The 21,317-nt window shown below is 38.8% G+C and overlaps 2 protein-coding genes across 15 annotated transcripts in view; one reads left to right on the top strand and one right to left on the bottom strand.

The window, feature by feature from the left end:
- Positions 1-20,357, top strand: part of LOC307194242 (uncharacterized protein) — a 101,426-nt gene extending 81,069 nt beyond the window's left edge. For 2 of the 7 annotated variants that reach the window (XR_013830541.1, XR_013830542.1), the window contains 2 exons: positions 15,243-15,472; positions 16,228-18,248. The gene's annotated coding sequence lies outside the window, so the exon portion shown is untranslated. Of the gene's footprint in view, positions 1-15,242; positions 15,473-16,227; positions 18,249-18,616; positions 18,690-19,050 lie in introns of those variants that run through there. The other 5 variants (XR_013830536.1, XR_013830537.1, XR_013830538.1 and 2 more) reach the window with 5 other exon arrangements.
- POC1B (POC1 centriolar protein B) overlaps positions 13,348-21,317 on the bottom strand; it is a 142,954-nt gene continuing 134,984 nt past the window's right edge. For all 8 annotated transcript variants that reach the window (XM_079937199.1, XM_079937201.1, XM_079937196.1 and 5 more), the window contains 2 exons: positions 18,499-18,717; positions 13,348-15,156 (listed from right to left, as the gene is read on the bottom strand). In XM_079937199.1, coding sequence (XP_079793325.1) covers positions 15,052-15,156; positions 18,499-18,717 — 324 coding nt within the window. In that variant the 3' untranslated portion in view covers positions 13,348-15,051. The remainder of the gene's footprint in view (positions 15,157-18,498; positions 18,718-21,317) is intronic.

Raw genomic sequence — 21,317 nt, 5'->3', positions numbered from 1 at the left:
TTATAGGTGGGGGCGTCCCTGTGTAGCTTGTGTGGGTTTAATACATTTGGTGTGAGGGTTTTTTTTAGTATGGATGCCTGTTGCCCACTAGCAATGGGCTTTCCCCAGAGTGTGCTGTTTGTTATTCCCTTAATAGCAGGTGTGCAGATGCATCAGCTGATGACTGGTACTGGGATTCTCAGCGTCTGTGGCAGCTCAGGTGCACCCCCAGAGCATGCAGTTGGAGCAGAGGCAGCTCACAACCACTCCTGGAGTCTGGGAGGGAGGCAGCAGTGGCTTGCGACCACCCCTGAGGCCCTTGCAGGTGGTGTCCTGCCCTCTGTGAGCATGCGCACAGGGAAAAAGGCTGCAGTGGTGGGCCCTGACCCTCCCCTCGTGCAAATCCCAAACAATGGCATCTGGCCTCTAAGGTGGCCCAGGCTTCCTCTGCGTAAACCCTCAGTGGCTGTCATGCCAGATTCTAGCACACCCTGCCCCCGAGTCTGTTTCTGCACAGCCAACCCCAGTCTTCTCCCTGGGTCTGATCTCCAAAGCCTGAGTTCCAGCACCCAGCCCACACTGGTGATCATGTTTCTCAGGCTGGGGAATGCAGGGCGGCGGCCCTGACCATCTGTACAGTCCTGCCTTCACTCTGGCTGCCACAAACCAGCTGCTGCATTCTCCTCTGAGGCTCTGAAGCTCCCCTTCTGTCTTGGCTGATCTCCTTGCCAGTGAGGGGGCTTCCCAGGGTGCGGGAACCTTTCCTCTTTCACAGCTCCCTCCCAGTAGTGTAGTTCTCATCCCGATACCTTTCTTACTATTTTTTTTCCTTTTTCTTTTGTCTTACCCAGTTACGTGGAGATTTTCTTGCCCTTTCAGCAGTCTGAGGTCTTCTGCCAGTGTTCTGTAGATATTCTGTGAGAAACATTCCACATGTAGATGTATTTTTGATGTATTTGTGGGAGAAGGTGAGCTTCACTTCCTACAACTCCTTTATCTTGATCACATTCCCTAGCTCATCGTAGTTTTTATTTGCATTTCTCTAATAATTAGCAATGTTTAGCATCTTTTCGTGTGCTTTTTTTGTCATCTGTATGTCTTCTTTGGAGAAATATCTATTTAGAACTTCTGCCCATTTTTTCAATTGGGTTGTTTGTTTTTTTGATATTGAGATTCATGGGCTGTTTGTGTATTTTGGAGATTAATCCCTTGTTGGTCACAGCCTTTGCAAATATTTTCTTCCATTCTGTGGGTTGTCTTTTCATTTCATTTATGGTTTCCTTTGCTGTGCTAAAGCTTTTAAGTTTAATTAGGTCCTATTTGTTTATTTCTGTTTTTATTTTCATTACTCTAGGAGGTGGATCCAAAAAGATATTGCTGCGATTTGTGTCAAAGAGTGTTCTGCCAATGTTTTCCTCTAAGAGTTTTATAGTATCCGGTCTTACATTTAGGCCTCTAATCCATTTTGAGTTTATTTTTGTGTATGGTGTTAGAGAATGTTCTAATTTCATTCTTTTACATGTAGCTGTTCAGTTTTTCCAGCACCAATTGTGGAAGAGACTGTCTTTTCTCCATTGTATATTCTTGCCTCCTTTGTCGTAGATTAATTGACCATAGGTGCATGGGTTTATGTCTGGGCTTTCTATTCTATTCCGTTGATCTATATTTCTGTTTTTGTGCCAGTACCATACTGTTTTGATGACTGTAGCTTTGTAGTATACTCTGAAGTTCAGGGAGCCTGATTCCTACAGCTCTGTTTTTCTTTCTTGAGATTGCTTTGGCTGTTTGGGATCTTTTGTGTTTCCATACAAATTTAAAAATTTTTTGTTCTAGTTCTATGAGAAATGCCATTGGTAGTTTCATAGGGATTGTATTGAATCTGTAGATTGCCTTAGGTAGTATAATCATTTTGACAATATTGCTTCTTCCAACCAAAGGACATGGTATATCTTTACATCTGTTTGTGTCATCTTCGATTTCTTTCATCAGTGTCTTATAGTTTCCAGAGTACAGGTCTTTTCCTTCCTTAGGTAGGTTTACTCCTAGGAATTTTAGTCTTTTCAGTGTGATGGTAAATGGGATTGTTTCCTTAATTTCTCTTTATGATCGTTTGTTGTTAGTGTATAGGAATGCAAGAGATTTCTGTGTATTAATTTTGTATCCTGCAACTTTACCAAATTCATTGATGAACTCTAGAAATTTTCAGGTAGCATCTTTAGGATTTTCTATGTGTAGTATCATGTCATCTGAAAACAGTAACAGTTTTACTTGTTCTTTTCCAATTTGGATTCCTTTTATTTCTTTTTCTTCTCTGATTGCCATGGCTAGGTCTTCCGAGACTATGTTGAATAAAAGTGGCCAGAGTGGACATCCTTGTCTTGTTCCTAATCTTAGAGTAAATGCTTTCAGCTTTTCACCATTGAGGATGATGTTAGCTGTGGGTTTGTCATATATGGCCTTTATTATGTTGAGGTAGGTTCCCTCTATGCCCACTTTCTGGATTGTTTTTTATCATAAATGGGTGTTGAATTTTGTCAAAAGCTTTTTCTGCATCTATTGAGAGGATCGTATGGTTATTATTCTTAAACTTGTTAATGTGGTGTATGATACTGAGTGATTTGTGGATAATGAAAAATACTTCCATCCATAGGATAAATCCCACTTGATCATGGTGTATGATCCTTTTAATGTATTGTTAAATTTGGTTTGCTAGTATTTTATTGAGGACTTTTGCATTTATGTTCATCAGTGATAATTGGCCTGTAACTTTCTTTTTTTGTGATATCTCTGTCTGGTTGTGGTATCAGGGTGATGGTGGCCTCATAGAATGAGTTTGGGAGTGTTCCTACCTCTGCAATTTTTTGGAATAATTTCAGAAGGATAGGTGTTAACTCTTGTCTTAATGTTTGATAGAATTCACCAGTGAAGCCATCTGGTTCTGGACTTCTGTTTGTTGGAAGTTTTTTAATCATAGTTTCAACTTCAGTACTTGTGATCAATCTGTTCATATTTTCTATTTATTCTTGGTTCAGTCTTGGAATATTGTAACTTTATAAGAATTTGTCCATTTCCTCTAGGTTGTCCATTTTATTAGTATATAATTGTTTGTAGTAGTTTCTTATGATCCTTTATATTTCTGTGGTGTTAGTTCTAGCTTCTTTTTCATTTCTAATTTTATTGATTTGAGCCCTCTACTTTTCTTTCTTTATGAGTCTGCCTAAAGGTTTATCAATTTTGTTTATCTTTTCAAAGAACCAGCTTTTAGTTTCATTGATCTTTTCCATTGTTTTCTTCATCTCTTTTGCGTTTATTTCTGCCCTGATCTTTATGATTTCTTTTTTTGTACTAACTTTGGGTTTTGTTTGTTGTTCTTTCTCTAGTTGCTTTAGGTGTAAGGTTAGGTTGTTAATTTGAGATTTTTCTTATTTCCTGAGGTAAGATTGTATCTTGTAAACTTCCATCTTAGAACTGCTTTTGTTACATCCAACAGGTTTTGGATCATCAAGTTTTCGTTTTCATTTGTTTCTAGGTAATTTTTTATTTCCTCTGATTTTTTCATTGATCCATTGGTTGTTAGGTAACATATTGTTTAGGCTCCAAGTGTTTGTGTTACTTACAGTTTTTTTCCTTGTAGTTAATTTCTAATCTTATAGTGTTGTGGTTGAAAAAGATGCTTGATAAGATTTCGATTTTCTTAACATATACTGATTTTTGCTTTGTGGCCCAGCATGTGATCTGTCCTGGAGAATGTTCCATATGCACTTGAGAAGAATGTCTATTCTAATGCTTTTGCATGGAATATACTATAGATATCAACTAAGTTCATCTGGTCTAATGTGTCATTTAAGACCTGTGTTTCCTTATTTTCTGTCTGGATGATCTGTCCATTGATGTAAGTGGGGTGTTAAAGACCCCCCCCATTATTGTGTTACTGTCAGTGTCTCCTTTTATGGCTGTTAGTGTTTGCCTTATATATTGAGATGCTCCTATGTTGGGTGCATATATATTTCAATTGTTATACCTTCTTCTTGGATTGATCCCTTGATCAGCACGTAGTGTCCTTTGTCATGTGTAACAGTCCTTATTTCAAAGTCTATTTCTTCTGAGATGAGTATTGCTACTCCAGCTTTCTTTTGATTTCCATTTGCATGGAATACCTTTTTCCATTTCCTCACTTTCAGTCTGTATATGTCCCTAGATCTGAAGTGGGTCTCTTGTAGACAGCATATATACGGGTCTTGTTTTTGTATCTGTTCAGCCAGTCTGTGTCTTTTGGTTTGAACATGAAATTCGTTTATGTTTAAGGTAATTATCTATATGTATGTTCTTATTGCCATTTTGTTAATTGTTTTGCATTTGGTTTTCTAGGTCTTTTTTCTTCCCTTCCTCTTTTGTTCTCTTCTCTTGTGATTTGATGACTAACTTTAGTGTTGTGTTGGGATTGCTTTTTCTTTTGTGTGTATCTATTGTAGATTTTCAGTTTGCCGTTACTATGAGGTTTTGATATAGCCATATATATATATATATATATATATATATATCTCTCTCTCACATACAAAATTGTTTCAAGTTGCTGGTCTCTTGATTTCAAATGCATTTACAATATATCCTGCATTTGTACTCTCCTCGTGATTGCTGGTTTTGATATCATATTTGTATGTGGATGACTTCTTACCTTTACGTTTGCCTTTATCAGTGAGCTTTCCCATTCGTAATTTTCTCGTTTCTAGTTGTGGCCTTTTCTGCCTAGAGAAGTTCCTTTAGCATGTGTCATAAAGCTGGTTTGGTGGTGCTGAATTCTCTTAGCTTTTACTTGTCTGTAAAGCTTTTGATTTCTCCCTCGAATCTGAACGAGAGCCTTGCTGGGTAGAGTATTCTTGGTTATAGGTTTTTCCCTTTCATCACTTTAAATATATCATGCCACTCCCTTCTGGCCTGCAGAGTTTCTGCTGAAAAATCAGCTGATAACCTTATGGGGATTCCCTTGTATGTTACATGTTGCTTTTCCCTTGTTGCTTTTAGCATTTTCTCCTTGCTTTAATTTGTGTCAATTTGATTAATGTGTCTTGTTGTGTTCCTCCTTGGGTTTATCCTGTATGGGACTCTCTGTGCTTCCTGGACTTGGGTGACTGTTTCCTTTCCCATGTTAGGTAAGTTTTTGGCTATTATCTCTTCAAATATTTTCTCAGGCCCTTTCTCTCTCTCTTCTCCTTCTGGAACCCCTATAATGTGAATGTTGGTGTGTTTAATGTTGTTCCAGAGGTCTCTGAGAGTGTTCTTATTTCTATTCATTCTTTTTTTTAAATATGTTCTGTGACAGCGATCTCCACCAATCTGTCTTCCAGCTCATTTGTTCTTCTGCCTCATTTATTCTGCTAATTGATTCCTTCTAGAGTATTTTTCATTTCAGTTATTGTATTGTTCACCTCTGTTTGTTTGATTTTCAAATCTTCTAGCTCTTTTTAAAACATTTCTTGTATCTTCTCAGTCTGTGCCTCCATTCTTTTTGTGAGATCTTGGATCGTCTTTACTATCATTACTCTTAGTTCTTTTTCAGGCAGATTGTCTATCTCCACTTCACTTAGTCATTCTTCTGGGGTTTTATCTTGTTCCTTTGTCTGGAACATATTGCCCTGCCATTTCGTTTTATCTAACTTCCTGTGTTTGCAGTCTCCGTTTCTGAGGCTGCAGGTTTGTAGTTACTCTAGCTTCTGGTGTCCATACCCTGGTGGGTGAGGTTGGTCCAGGGGTTTGTTCAGGTTTCCTGGTGGGAGGGACTGGTGCCTGCCCACTGGTGGGTGAAGCTGGGTCTTTTCCCTCGGGCAAGGCCATGTCAAGGGGTGTGTTTAGAGGTGGCTGTGGGCTCAGGATGACTTTAGGCAGCCTGTCTGCTGATGGGTGGTGGTGTGTTCCCATCCTGTTGGTTGTTTGGTTTGAGGCATCCCAGCACTGGAGCCTGTAGGTTGTTAGGTGGGGCCAGGTCTCAGTGCCAAAATGGCGATCTCCAGGAGAGCTCACGCTGATGAATATTCCCCTGGGCCTCCACCACCGTCGTCCTTGTCCCCACAGTGAGCCACAGTCAACCCCCGCCTCCCCAGGAGTCCCTCCAAGACCCACAGGTAGGTCTGGCCCAGGCTACTGTGGAGTCACTGCTTTGCCCTGCATCCCAGTGCACATGAAACCTTGTGTGGACCCTCCAGGAGTGGAGTCTCTGTTTCCCCCAGTCCTGTGGAGCTCCTGCACTCTAGCCCTGCTGGCCTTCAAAGCCAAATGCTCTGGGGACTCCTCCTCCTGATGCCATACCCTCAGACTGGGGAGCCTGACATGGGGCTCAGAATTCTCAATCCTGTGGGAAAACCTCTGATATAATTGTTTTCCAGTTTGTGGATTATCCACTCGCTGGTTATTGGATTTGATTATATTGTGAAAGTGCCCCTCCTACCATCTTGTTGTGATTTCTTGTCTTTGAATATAGAATACCTTTTTTGGTTGGTTCCATTCTTTTTTATTGATGGTTGTTCAGAAGTTAGTTGTGATATTGGTGTTTTCATGAGATGAGGTGAGCTCAAGTCCTTCTACTCCACCATTTTGTCTCGAACATGTTTTGTTTTGCTGTTAAAATAAGGAAACCAACTCCTGTTGAGCCCAGAGCTCACTGTTTTTTGCTACATCTGGAGTGGCAGGTAAAATCCCTCTTGAATCCTGGATTCTTGTGCCATGGCTTTTTTTTTCCCCCTGAGCTTTCAGAATTATTTGAAGCATTTCTTGGGAGTAAACTTTCTGAATCTTGTATAGGTAGCATCCTTCCCAGTCTCTTCTGGGAATGCCTCTTGCATCTTATTGATTTGAGTAGATATTAAGAGATCTCATTAATGGCTGAATGATGAATCCTTTACATTAGAGAAACTTCTAAATTGGTAAATTTTTAGAGAGTTCTCATTATTAACAGCTGTTTCATTGGTAACTATAGAAAAACAAATTAGAAGGTGGAAAACCTAAGAACTTAGTGGTTCTTAGTGGTTAACCTAAGAACTCCCTTAATTTAAAACAAACACAGAAAAACGGTTTGGGAAGCCTTATTTGTGGTCTCCACTTCCCCTCAATGAGTCTCACAGATGCTAATAAAAACAGCAGGATTATTAACAGGTTGATTAACAGAGAATAAGAAAAAACTGAAGGAAAGTCTAGAGACTTCCTCCCAACGAGGTGGAAATTTTAAAAGTACTTGTCCCAAATGGATAAAGAAGTCTTTAGATGGTTATTAAGAATTGGGATAAATTAAATGGACATCAGTGGTATTAAAACAAAGATTTGATACAACAATACCTAAGGTTGGATGACCCAAAGAGACCCTCTTTTTGGTTCCCAACGTTAAAGCAACTCCAAACGAGTTTGCTGTATTTCTCCCAGCTTATACATATACTTAAAAATGTTGGAAGAAAATTACTCTGAGATATTTGATGAACAATTACTTGCAGCAACAGTTAGTCCTAGTTAAAATCAAGTTAAAATATTGATGAATGGGCCTGAGTCCCTTGGCTCAACCCCTCACTGGGGACCCCAGAGCCTTTTATACAAAAACAGATAAATGGTCAGGAATAAAAAGAAAGGAAAGCTTCTAGGACTCCTTGTAACAGCAAGGCTTTTTTATTGTGTCCTAATTGAAACTAAAAGCTAAACGTGTAAGAGTTGATATAATTGAGATGAAAGTTTATAAAAATTGGTATATTTAAATATGCTTTATTGAAGATGGTTACATCTCTTTTGCCTAATTTTATTGTGGGATAAACAGTATATCTCACTGGGGAATGCTTCCCCTGCTTGGTACTATAAGACAGGGCATATGAATCTGTCTCTCAGGAAACATTAATTAAACATACTAAGGAAACCAATGGGGTTACCTGAGACTGTACAATATAAAGTAAAATCTGCAAGGTAATATTCAGGGGCTAATAAAAGAAAAAAACCACAACAGAAACTTTGCTCTGGGTCTAGCCTGTGCACTCAGAAAGCGGGACTTAGTTGAATGCTTTGTGCAAGCTTTTGAAGGCTTGATAAATGAAACTAAAATTCTAGAACATAGAACTCTTGAATTTCAGTTTAGTTGGAAATCTCTCACTTATATGAAAAAAGCAAATGAAAGGAAATATAGTTGGGCAAATCAATCTTTTAATATCATTTAGGAGGCAGACCAGTTCTTTGGAGAATTAAAAGCAGCTATCTTTGTCTTGCAAATCTCTACAAATCAGAAGTTTAGATATAACCCACAATGACCTGAGACTGAGCCTTATCAGTTCAATCAGAAAGAACCTGAAGCCAAGGAGAGAAAAAGGGAAAAAGTGGCCTTTTAAAACTGGAACAACTGGAAAGGCTCCCTCACCTAGAATCTAAATCATATCCTCCTTAAGTGTTTATCAAGGACAAATAAAAATCTTACGTCTTTTCCACAAAGAGTAAAGCCCTAGTCATCTGAGCAAATAAATTTAACTTATTTCAACTATTATTTATAAACTAAGTTTATATTGTTTATAAACTTATTTTATATTGTAAGTTTATATCTAAGTTTATATTGTAACACCTGATTCATAACTAAGTGTTAAAGTGAAGCTATGAGATTTCTAATTATGTCTTTTTATGTCTGTGTATATTATACATATAACATATCTCTACCTCCAGAAAATATCAAAATTAAATTTATAAAAGAGCTTTGTTTGACTTGAAAGTAAGCACTTACAAATAAAATATTTCTAAATATAAAAGAAACTGGTCAGAATGAATTTGAGGGTCACATGATCTAAGAAATATCCAATATTAAGTTAATATCTGGTATTAAAGCTAGCTTAGGCTTGTTGGTTTATCAATATAGGTCTTTTATTGTACCTAGGTTAACTGAAGGTCAGTAAGGTCATGTTATTTCTGTTGGAGAGTTTGTCAGCAAGAAGAAAAAGTTAACTTGGTATATTTTCATAACTTGTAAAACAAAAGTAAATGAGGAGTTTTCAGGTGAACTCCTTAGGAATTATACTTGGGGTATGTCTGTCTAAAATAGTTTCTCCAGATTTCTGGTAACTTGAGTTTTGCTAAGTTAAATGAGGGGAAATTATTGAATATCAAAGTCATTTCAAATAAGATAAAATACTGGAACATTAAATGCTAAGCAGGTCTAAAATTACCTACCTTTGTATCCTTATAAGAGGGAAAGAGGAAGGAAATTATGCTATGAGAAGATGTATGTTTCTGGAGGTTATGGATTTTTCCAATCAGGAAATGCTGGTATGACAGAGTTCACAATTACTTGCTGCTTGTCAGTTTTTGCTAGAGATTAAGGTTTTTAAGGGTTAAAGTGGTAATACGTAGTTAAAGCTACTAAAAGTGAGGGAAACATTTCAGTATGCAAGGAAAATAGGATGTGTGTCTTCAGTAAAAGAAGGTATGAGGCATGGAAATACCTTTTGTTAAGTGAAAAGAGTGATTTTTGTTCTAGAGCTTGTTCTTGATGGAAAAATACGGGACAAACGCATATGGATTCAGAAAGTCATGAAAGGTTTATGGAAAGGGAGCCCTGAAAAGTCGTTTTGTGCATGGTTAGGCTGAGATTAAATTTAATGAGGTAAATGGATTTTGTTAAGTGGGCTGGTGCAGGACTGGATTTGGTTCCTCTCTTTGTTAAGAGAACAAATTTTTCTTGGAATACTGCTTTTGTGTTCCTTTACCTTTAAGTGATTTGTATTTGCTTTTGAAATATTTTGTCACTTACGTTAAGTAAGTATTGTTAAAAAAAAAAAAGTATTGTTTCACAGTGACCTATGATCCTATTTGACCAAGTGTCTTGAAACCTTTTTGATATTTTTGACAGACTTCTCAAATATCAAATTTAATTGAAGTTCTTTTGACCTCCAGCTAACTCAGGGATGCCTCAGAGGAGCCCTGAGGCACCTTAGAGAAATGTTAAACTAATTAAGCTTATTTGGTGTGTTAAATTACTTGAAGCATTGTTAAATGATTGGAGACAAACCTTAGGTTATATTGTATGGGTAAATGTCATTAATATAGATATTCCAAAATTTATATGAAATTCCTAAAAATCTGATATGTCCTGTTATGTTATCAGTCATAATTCTATTTATTATCTCAAAATGTTGTATGTCACAAAAATACCCCAAGTTTCTTGTCAATTGCATTGTAATTAGATCTTTAGCAATACCATTTTAAATCTTTGTCATTTAAAAACAATCATTGTTTTACTCTGATTGTATAAAATATGAGGATCTTCAGGAAGATTCATAAAAAGGACTTTTTGATAAATTAAGGTTTCTGATAACTTTTATATCATACAACTGAACTGGGTAGGAAAGTTTAAAACTCTAATGAAAAAACCAGATGACTTCATCCAGATCAACAGGAATTAGTTACATGGGACTGAATGAACTGATACATAAGACAGTTTTATGACTCTCTGCTGAAATATACTGCCTTTTAATCTTTTCCAGAAAATCTTTCCTCTTATGCTAACTGTGACCTGCAACAAGTTGATAAAGTATACTTTTGTAAATGATTATGAAACATTTAGCTTTTTCTCTCTACCTGATTCTTCCAGAATTTGGCTTCTCCAGGTGGCTCCCCTGTGGACTTGATGGCTTATTGCAACCAGATTATAACTAGTTATGCTAATCATTGTTTTAATTTGCTCTCTTGTTGTTTTCAAATTATTTATACCTTGTGTCTCTCTCTGCTGTACTATGACCTTATTAATGTTACTAGCTATATTACTTATTCTGTCTATTTTATAGGATGGTTATCTCTTGCACTACCCAATGTATAACCAGGCCTCTGACAAAATTAATGATGGCTAAAAGTCTTGAGGTAGTTGATCATATATAACTCTACATAGAATAATTGTAATAGTGCATGCAACTCTAGATACGGGAAGAAGCAACAAAGGAAAACATTACCTGGATCATAATAGTCTAGTAAGACAGCTGATCCAGAGAATTTTAGAAGATCAATAGCCCTAATCCAAAAAATGAGCGGATTGAATAGCCTATCACACAATCTTCGCCTGATCTAGGAATGAGCCTTCCTAGCACTGTGGGACAAAATTGGTCATTAAATGCCTCCCAAACCGTGGTTGAATTTATGACCAAGAGGAAACGTTGTGGACATAGAATGTTACCAGCATTTCAGTAAACAAAGGATGCTGCAGCCACTGCAGCCACCAACTGTGCACCCTGAGGGGAATTCAGGATGGAGAAAAACAGGATACTGGCCCTAGATAGTTAAGGTGCATATCAAAGGAATAATTTCAATAAGCCCCGACTCTTGCATCTTCCCATACATGGAAAAGTGCTAAAATTCATTAACTTGAGATGTCTGGTTTTTCTCTAGCAGTAATCTTTTGATGTTCTGACTACCTGTTCTTGTTTGTTTTGTTTTGTTTGTATTGTTTTGTTTGCAAAACTCCTTTATATCCTGGCTCCTGTCTTAACCTCTTTGTAAATAATCCCTCAGAGCTATCTGAGAAGCTGTATCTTGGGCTTAAGTGCTCAGTAAGCCCACTGGATAAAACATAATGCTCAACTTTTAGGTTGAGCATTTTTTTTGGACACCTATCTGTTGAGCTCAGCCTATGAACGAGGTACTGTGGTAGATGGGGAATATAAAGGTGACAGTGCTTGGTTTTTGAGAAGGTCGGTTCACAGTGGAAGAGGCAGGACTGTAACTGTGTTGCAACCTGTGTTGTACCAGAGCTATATACCAGAGGGAGTGAATGGAGGGTTACTATTTCATATAGGCTGGTTAGGAAGAGCACCTCTGAAGAGGCAGAATGTGAGCAGGGCTGGAATGTTACGAGGGATACCTGGGGACAGAGCTCCAGGCAGAGGAAATGGCAAGTACAAATGCCCTCAAGTACAGATGCCCTTAGGTGGGAACCATTTTGCTTCTACAAAGGGAAGCAGAGAGGCCACTGCTGCCAGAGGGCAGTGAGTAAGGGTGACCCCCAAGTGGGAGGGGAGGTCTAAGGTGAAGAGGTTAGGAGCACATCACTACTGTCAAGTCTTGGGCTTTTACTCTAAGATGGGAAGTCCTGAAGGGTTTGGAGCTGAAGAGCCACATGTTTGAACTCGGGCTTTTCTTTTTTTTTTAACACCTTTATTAGAGTATAATTGCTTTACAATGGTGTGTTAGTTTCTGCTTTATAACAAGGTGAGTCAGCTATACATATACATATATCCCCGTATCTCCTCCCTCTTGCGTCTCCCTCCCTCCTACCCTCCGTATCCCACTCCTCTGGGTGGTCACAAAGCACCGAGCTGATCTCCCTGTGCTATGCGGCTGCTTCCCACTAGCTATCTATTTTACGTTTGGTAGTGTATATATGTCCATGCCACTCTCTCACTTTGTCACAGCTTACCCTTCCCCCTCCCCATGTCCTCAAGTCCATTCTCTACATCTGTGTCTTTATTACTGTCCTGCCTCTGGGTTCTTCAGAACCTTTTTTTTTTTTTTTTTAAGATTCCGTATATATGTGTTAGCATATGGTATTTGTTTTTCTCTTTCTGACTTACTTCACTCTGTATGACAGACTTTAGGTCCACCCACCTCACTACAAATAACTCAATTTCGTTTCTTTTTATGGCTGAGTAATATTCCATTGTATGTATGTGCCACATCTTCTGTATCCATTCATCTGTCGATGGACACTTAGGTTGATTCCATGTCCTGGCTATTGTAAATAGAGCTGCAGTGAAAATTGTGGTATGTGACTCTTTTTGAATTACGGTTTTCTCAGGGTATATGCCCAGTAGTGGGATTGCTGGGTCGTATGGTATGAACTCAGGCTTTTCAAGAACCACTGTGGCCTGCTGTGCAAGGGTGACAGTGGGAGACAGTTAAGAGGCACTGCAGACATCCAGGTAAGAGATGATGGTGGCCTGGGTTTTGGTGGCTGATGGAGGTGTGAGAAATGATCAGGTGTTTCATATGTTCTCATGAGATTTGCTGAAGGAATGGGAGTGGAGAGTGAGACCAAGGATTTAAGGATAACTCTGAGGTCTTCAGCCTGAGCGCCTTGAAGGAGAGTTGCCATTTATGGAGGTGGGAAGACGAGGGGAGGAGCTGGCTGTGGGTGGGGGTGAGGCGCAGCAGAGTTTGGCTGTGGACATATTCAGAGGCTGCCTGCCATGTTGTCCAAGTGGAGAAGTTGATCATGCAGTGAACATGCAGCTAGGACAGATGAGAGGCTGGCATCTGACGAAAAGAAGCCTCAAAAGCATAAAAGAGGTCTTGGGGGGCTTATAAAATAACCCTCCTGAAAAAGTGTCAAGGCTTTTAAACTTACATCATCACTGTTTTTATATCACTTATAAAGTTCTATGACTGTAAAAGGTGTGGCAATACCATGTTGCAGGAAGTGGCTATAGCTGGTCAGTGGTTTCTAAAGTGTGGGCCTGAGGCCAACAGCATTAAATCTCCTGTGAGCTTGTTAGAGATGCAGATTATTGGGCCTCACCAGACCAGACCTAGTGAATCATAAACCCGGGGCAAAGGGCCGGAACTGTTTTGACAACTTCTCCAGGAGATTGTTATGAAGGTTAAAGTTGAGTGAGCTAGATAAGAAGTTTAGCATTTCTAGATTTTAATCATTTAAAAAGAAACAACTTTTTTAAAGGTAAAATGTCTTTATTGTTTGAAGCATTAAAAAAGTAGATAAAAATTGGTATGACATTTCATTTCTTAGTCTTCTCAATGAGGTTATAAAAATACAGTGCCACTTAGTCTTATAAACTCTTGAATCTGTCTAGAAGTTCACACTTAGTATTATCTAAAAAGTCACTTAAAACACACGAGATGATAAAACAAAATCACCTCATAAATTGCTTTGAGAAATTTCTAAATATAGACTCCTAGATAAATAGGACTTTTTTCTTTTCCAAAGCATAGACAGTATTTTCCCCATGATATGCCTACAGGCATCATAAATGTGGACTGCCTTCTCCTACCTTCTGTTCTAGATATAGGTTAACAGAAATGCAAACTAAATTCAGTTTTTTTCAATTTAATCTCTTATTTTGTTTAAGATAAAATTCTTAATTTAAAACCAAGATCTCTTAGAATGCCTGGCTCATTTTCATTTTGTTTCAAATCACAATTCATTAAAAAGAAAATAGGAAGACGATGCAAATGTTCTTTATTCAGCTAAAAAATCACCCTAAACATTTCTGAAGAATGTGAACATACATGTGTGAATATTTTTAAATATTGCTGTTGCATCGTTCTGGGTTTTCAGGATTCTGCACTAACTTAATCTTTGTAAACTGAGATCACAGGTTTGGATACAACCAAAATCATTCAGTGCATTCATCTACGGAAGCAGATTTGTACACTTTACATATTTCTAACTCTTCTTTTAGGTTGGTCAAAGAATAAACAATGTATACCATAAGTTAAATCGAAACCCCCTGCCGTATGTCCTGTATGTGCTGTTGCTAATTAAAATAAGTGTATTCTTGCTGTGGAAATTCTGCGGTTTGGGAGTTGTATGAGATCATCTTTTCAAGGCATAGGTAAAGAATTTTTTTTTTAACAGAAAGAAATACAAATCAGATCATTAATTCATTCTCTGCATACAAAATGCTGTTTTAGAGGTAAGTGAATTATTTCACCCCAAGGGTACTGTTTACACTAAAGAAGTACACCAGGTGTTTAAGGAATTGCCTGAACATGGTCAATTTGGAATAACAGTGAAATACAGAGATTTGACTACTTTACTGGCAGGATTTGGACTATTAATGAAAACTGACATTTAAAATAATATGGGGGAAAATACAGAGCCACTTGAACGTGTATCACTTTATTACTGCAATCATAAATGGTAATGATTTGAATTAGTCCTCGGCATTGATTTGTGTGTTTAAATTAGTCCTTAATTATGCCTTTTCTGCCTTTTGTTCACCCTTTTAAGAAATGCCATGATAATTAGCACATGGTTGTGTTGCATAAAGCATCTTGTACTACCTTCCTGAGTACGTGTACATGTGTTCATTTCTCGTGCCTCTGCTCATATCTTTCTATTCAACTTTTCTGTTGGATAGCATTGAAAAGCCTTTGCTGATTTTCAAGGCAGTCTTTCAGCTTATCCTCTGTCAAAGTCAGTCGCTGCTCCAGGATTGAAACAGTCTGCAAAAAAGGGGGACAAAATAATCAATGCCTGGTGACCTGGTGGTGAGGATGATGATGATAATCTCAGCATTGATCTTTTTCAGAACTGGAATGCCACCCTTTTGCCAGGAGGTTGGCTCAGAAATGAACCCCAGAACTTGCCCCGCTTCTGTGCCCTAACACAAGGCAAAGCACTGTCAAGCAGTTTGAGGAAAAGAAAAAAAAGGAACCATTTGAGGAAGATGGAGTAAATGATCAAGCCTCTGTAGGCAATTCTGAAGTCTGATCTTCTAAAGCATTGCTGCCAGAGAAGAGGCCACAGGAGGCATGTTAGGTAGTGTCACAGGTGACATGGAATGTGGGAGGTGGGGATGGAATGCCACATAACGCCACCGCTACTTAAATGGCATCACTGGTCCTTCCGTCACAATCAATCCATGACGGACCATACCTATATTACCCTAGACGGCTGGATACCTAGCTTACTTTGAAAATATAGTGACTGCTACCCCTTTCTGCACCCAGAAGATGACAGCAACTCATAGGGTTGTTAGGAAGACTGACTAAATGAAATACCGCATGTAAAATGCTTAAGCTGGTGCCTGCCACACAGGACTTCGTGAATCTTAGATATTCTAACTCCTTCAGCTCGTGAGTATATAACTACACACACGCGTGCAGCTACTTGTAAATCTAATTGTGATAAACTACTTCATCGTCAGTCTTTTATCTATCTTTTAAAAAAAACTATACGATAAAATAGATTCAGGAAGTTGCACAAAAAACATGTGGCACTTAATGAACTCTCACGAGAAAAGCACCCTTATGACCAACACCCAGGTCAAGAACTAGAACTCTGCCAGCCACCCCAGAGCACCTTGCGTGCACCTTCCCCCATAACAGCCCCTATTCTGACCATTATAATAATCACTTTTCTGCAGGTCTTTATGGTTTTATCTTTCAAGTGTACATCCCTAGACACTATAACTATATCTTACCCATTTTCAAGATTTGATGTCATTTAAAGTCTTTTAATCTACAGATCCCTACTCTCTCCATTTATTTTCTTTATAATTTGTCTTTGGACAGGTTCAGGCCATTTGACCTGCAGTGCCTCTACCAGTCTGGATTTTAGGGACTGCGTACTCTGGGTACAGTTTAATCTGTTCTTCTACCCTCTGTATTTTATGTAAATTGGAAGCTGGATTCAAAGGCTTGGTAAGACTCAGGTTAGATCCCTCGGTAAGACTATTCTTTCTTTTGAGGGCACAATAATAACATTTGCTTCTTTTTCTGTGTTGTCAGTAGCTACTTAATGTCTAGATCTATCGATTCTTAGAGATTGCCAGTGATATTCTAATTCCATCATTTAAAAAATGTATTAGTTGGGATAATTTATACAAGACACTTCTCTCATATATTATTTGGTTACCTGGTAGTACAGTTCATATAGGAAAAGCAGCATAATAAATGCTTGGTTACAATTGATTCCCTACCAGCCTCTGAAGGCAATCAATCAATCAGTTTAAAAAAAAAACTAATAGTTTTTGCTCTCATATTCCATACTATAGATCATGATTCACTGAAATTAACGGCAATGCTGATAATACTTTCTACTATTTCTTGAGTGCCTACTATGTGCCAAGCATTTTGCCTGATACTTATCACAATGTAAGATGCAAAAGCTTTTGATATGTGTATCATCAACACCTTTAACCCTGGTTAACTCCACTCACCTACCAACCATCTTAAAAGTTATAATGAGAAAGTGATACTACAATCTGTACTGAATTATAAGCACTGCCACTGGGTTAGGAGATGTTCAGTCATCTGTAATTAAAGTGAATCTGAATGTGTTTATTTTACTTGTTATTTGCCCACAGATTCACACTGTTCCCATTTTGCAAGTGTGCTGTGCCTGCTTTTAACTTTTCATATTTGAAGGAAAGTCAGTCCTTAAAAATTAAAAGTAAAAAATTACAGACTTTCAATAAAGTTTAAAGGGATCCATTTTAACCTTAAATCAGGAAAAAAGAAGGCAAAATGAGTCACGAAGCTGACAGAGTAGAAGATGGAAAGACCCTAAAGAGGACTTGCCACCCGATGTGACAGTGCAGGTGAGGAAGCCAGGGCCCTGGGAAACAGGCCAACCAAAACTAAAGCTGGCATGAAGCTGAGAGAAAAACTGCCTTTTAAAGGAAAGTCCGATAAACACAGTCACCTCTAGCACAATACTGCAAAGCAAAAATTGATGATTTTCCTATTATTTTCATTGAACAGATCTTACAACTCCAAGGTCGTTCTCACAATTTGTCATGACCCACATCCACATCCTTTAACTCCAAGGCCCTGAGATGTTATCTAAAGGGTAAAATTTTTAATTACTGGCTCTTAACCCAAAATGGAACCTTAAAAGTCCGATGCCAGGGCCTTGAATTCTCTGGAGATGAGAACTGGACGTCTGGATGATTTTAACTGCCCTGGCGATTAGAATGTACAGCCAGGGTTGAGAATAAGAATTAGATGATTTCTATGCGTGAGCAATTTCAACTTGAAATATTTATTCTGCAAAAGTAACTGACGTCTTCTCTAGTTCACATTATAGCCTCTTTCTGTATAATTTAGGACAGTGTCTGCTCTGGATCCTCATTCTGTTTATCAAAGAGGAACAATAAGAATTCTTCAAAGGAAACACTGAGCAGAGCTGGAAGGGCAACCTCTGATGTATCCATCTTAATACACCGCTTCCATTAAATGATGTCTGTATTTCCTGACCAAGAGTTGGAAGACCTTTGATATATTAAGATCCCTTCTTGCAAAAGTATATTGGCATCAAAGGACTGGGTAATATTCTAAAAGGGGAATGTAGAAACCTCACCTCCAGAAGAACAGAGCATCAACGTAAGGAGCTTTGGAATGAGGGAAGTTAAACATTGGACAGAGAGAACTTCTTCAGAGTGAAAAACTAAAGCAATGCCAAAATTTCATTCTAACCGAAATGATTAATCCCAATACATTTTTCTTATTGCCCTAAATATTTCTTTGATAATGTCCAAATCTGAATACATGGCATCAGAAATTCTTACAGCAAAACATTACTGTCCAGAATCAAATAATACATTTGTAGCATGAAGTACATGGTTTCCTCTATTCGCTTGTGGGCCTCAGATGCTAGATAGAGTACAGTGTGTGTGTACAAACATGCATATGTGTATATGTGTGCATGGGCTCTGACTTTGCCTCCATAAGGTTTAGAGCGGCTCAGCACAGCAGGCGCTGCTATATTAACTACCACCTTTGAGCTTGCCTTGCTAAGAAAGAAAAACTTCTTACGACCAAGTGAAAAGTGCGCCAACCCACCTGTGTCAAAACATTGAGCTGTTCCATGATATGCTCTAGCGCGTCGGTCACAGCGAGTGGTATGCTTCGCTGATTCTCAGAAGGGAGGTCACTCATTTCTTCTGTTTTCTTTTTCAAGGTTGTAGGTGAACATTCTGATGACATTAAAGAAGGGTTCAAGAAATATCCGCAGATCTCTTCACCCCTGTCTGGTAGAGTATGAACAGTGGTTTCCGTTGTCTTTGACACCATAGAAAAGATAGGAAGAGTTATATTTTCCAAACTTTAAAATGATATATATTAAAGTTTTCAACATTCCTCTTTTAAAAGCCCAGCTTTCATTTAATTGTTCATCTTCAACTACAGCAAATTATGGAAATTACAATTATAAGAAGGAAAAAAAGGCTAAAAAAGGATGGATGAAATTCACAATTTTCCTTGATTTTTTTTTCAATAAAATTGTATGTATCTGTCTGAAAGATCAGGTGTTCTACCATTAAAAAGGTGGTTACATGCTAATTCTTGATTTTTAAAAAGTCACATCCATTAAGGTGAGTATTATTTGATTTCTAGGGGGAGGAGACAAGATGGCAGAGTGGAAGGACTTGAGCTTACCTCCCCTCATGAAAACACCAAAATCACAGCTAACTGCTGAACAACAATCGAAAAAAAGATGAGAACCTACCAAAAAGATACTCTACAGCCAAAGACAAAGAAGAAGCCACACAAGACAGTAGGAAGGGTGCATTCACAGTATAATCAAATCCCATACCACTAGGTGGGTGACCCACAAACTGGAAAATAATTATATCACAGAGGTTTTCCCACAGGAGGCAGAGTTCTGAGCCCCATCTCAGGCCCTCCCCCAGCCAGGGGGACTGGCATCAGGAGGAAGAGGAGCCCCCAGAACATTTGGCTTTGAAGGCCAGCAGGGCTAGAGTGCAGGAGCTCCACAGGACTGGGGGAAACAGAGACTCCACTCCTGGAGGGCCCACGCAAGGTTTCATGTGCACTGAGATACAGGGCAAAGCAGTGACTCCACAGGAGCCTGGGCCAGACCTACCTGTGGGTCTTGGAGGGACTCCTGGGGAGGCGGGGGTTGACTGTGGCTCACTGTGGGGACAAGGATGATGGTGGTGGAGGCCCCAGGGAATATTCATCTGCGTGAGCTCTACTGGAGGTCACCATTTTGGCACTGAGACCTGGCCCCACCCAACAACCTGCAGGCTCCAGTGCTAGGATGCCACAGGCCAAACAACCAACAGGGTGGGAACACACCACCACCCATCAGCAGACAGGCTGCCTAAAGTCATCCTGAGCCCACAGCCATCTCTAAACACACCCCTTGACATGGCCTTGCCCACCAGTGGGAAAAGACCCAGCTCCACCCATCAGTGGGCAGGCACCAGTCCCTCCCACCAGGAAACCTGCACAGCCCCCTGGACCAACCTCACCCACCAGGGTGCAGACACCAGAAGGTAGAGGAACTACAAACCTGCAGCCTCAGAAACGGAGACTACAAACACAGGAGTTAGATAAAACGAAATGGCAGGGAAATATGTTCCAGACAAAGGAACAAGGTAAAACCCCAGAAGAATGACTAAGTGAAGTGGAGATAGACAATCTTCCTGAAAAAAAAGAGTAATGATAGTAAAGACGATCCAAGATCTCACAAAAAGAATGAAGGCACAAGAAATGTTTCAAAAAGAGCTACAGAAGATGTAAAAATCAAAGAGGTGAACAATACAATAACTGAAATGAAAAATACTCTAGAAGGAATCAATTAGCAGAATAAATGAGGCAGAAGAACAAGTGAGCTGGAAGATATTGCTTGAGATCACTGTCATGGAACATATTAAAGAAAAAAGAATGAATAGGAATAAGGACACTCTCAGAGACCTCTGGAACAACATTAAACACACCAACATTCACATTATACGGGTCCCAGAAGGAGAAGAGAGAGAAAGGGCCTGAGAAAATATTTGAAGAGGTAATAGCCAAAAACTTACCTAACAGGGGAAAGGAAACAGTCACCCAAGTCCAGGAAACAGAGAGTCCCGTACAGGATAAACCCAAGGAGGAACACAACAAGACACACATTAATCAAACTGACAAAAATTCAAGGCAAGGAGAAAATACTAAAAGCAACAAGGGAAAAGCAACATGTAACATACAAGGGAATCCCCATAAGGTTATCAGCTGACTTTTCAGCAGAAACTCTGCAGGCCAGAAGGGAGTGGTATGATATATTTAAAGTGATGAAAGGGAAAAACCTACAACCAAGAATACTCTACCCAGCAAGGCTCTGGTTCAGATTCGAGGGAGAAGTCAAAAGCTTTACAGACAAGCAAAAGCTAAGAGAATTCAGCACCACCAAACCAGCTTTATGACACATGCTAAAGGAACTTCTCTAGGCAGAAAAGAAAAGGCCACAACTAGAAATGAGAAAATTACGAATGGGAAAGCTCACTGATAAAGGCAAACGTAAAGGTAAGAAGTCATCCACATACAAATATATCAAAACCAGCAATCACGAGGAGAGTACAAATGCAGGATATATTGGAAATGCATTTGAAATTAAGAGACCAGCAACTTGAAACAATCTTGTGTGTGAGATATATATATATATATATATATATATATATATATATACACACACACACACACACACACACCTATATCAAAACCTCACACCTATATCAAAACCTCACGGTAACTGCAAACTGCAAATCTACAATAGATACACACACACACAAAAGAAAAAGCAATCCCAACACAATACTAAAGTTAGTCATCAAATCACAAGAAGAGAAGAGGAAGTGAAGAAAAAAGACCTAGAA

This window comes from Stenella coeruleoalba (genome assembly GCF_951394435.1).
Source record: "Stenella coeruleoalba genome assembly, chromosome: 11".
In the NCBI taxonomy this organism is placed as follows: Eukaryota; Metazoa; Chordata; class Mammalia; order Artiodactyla; family Delphinidae; genus Stenella; species Stenella coeruleoalba.
The sequence above is the reverse complement of the archived record's forward strand: the minus strand, read 5'-3'. Positions and strand labels throughout refer to the sequence as shown.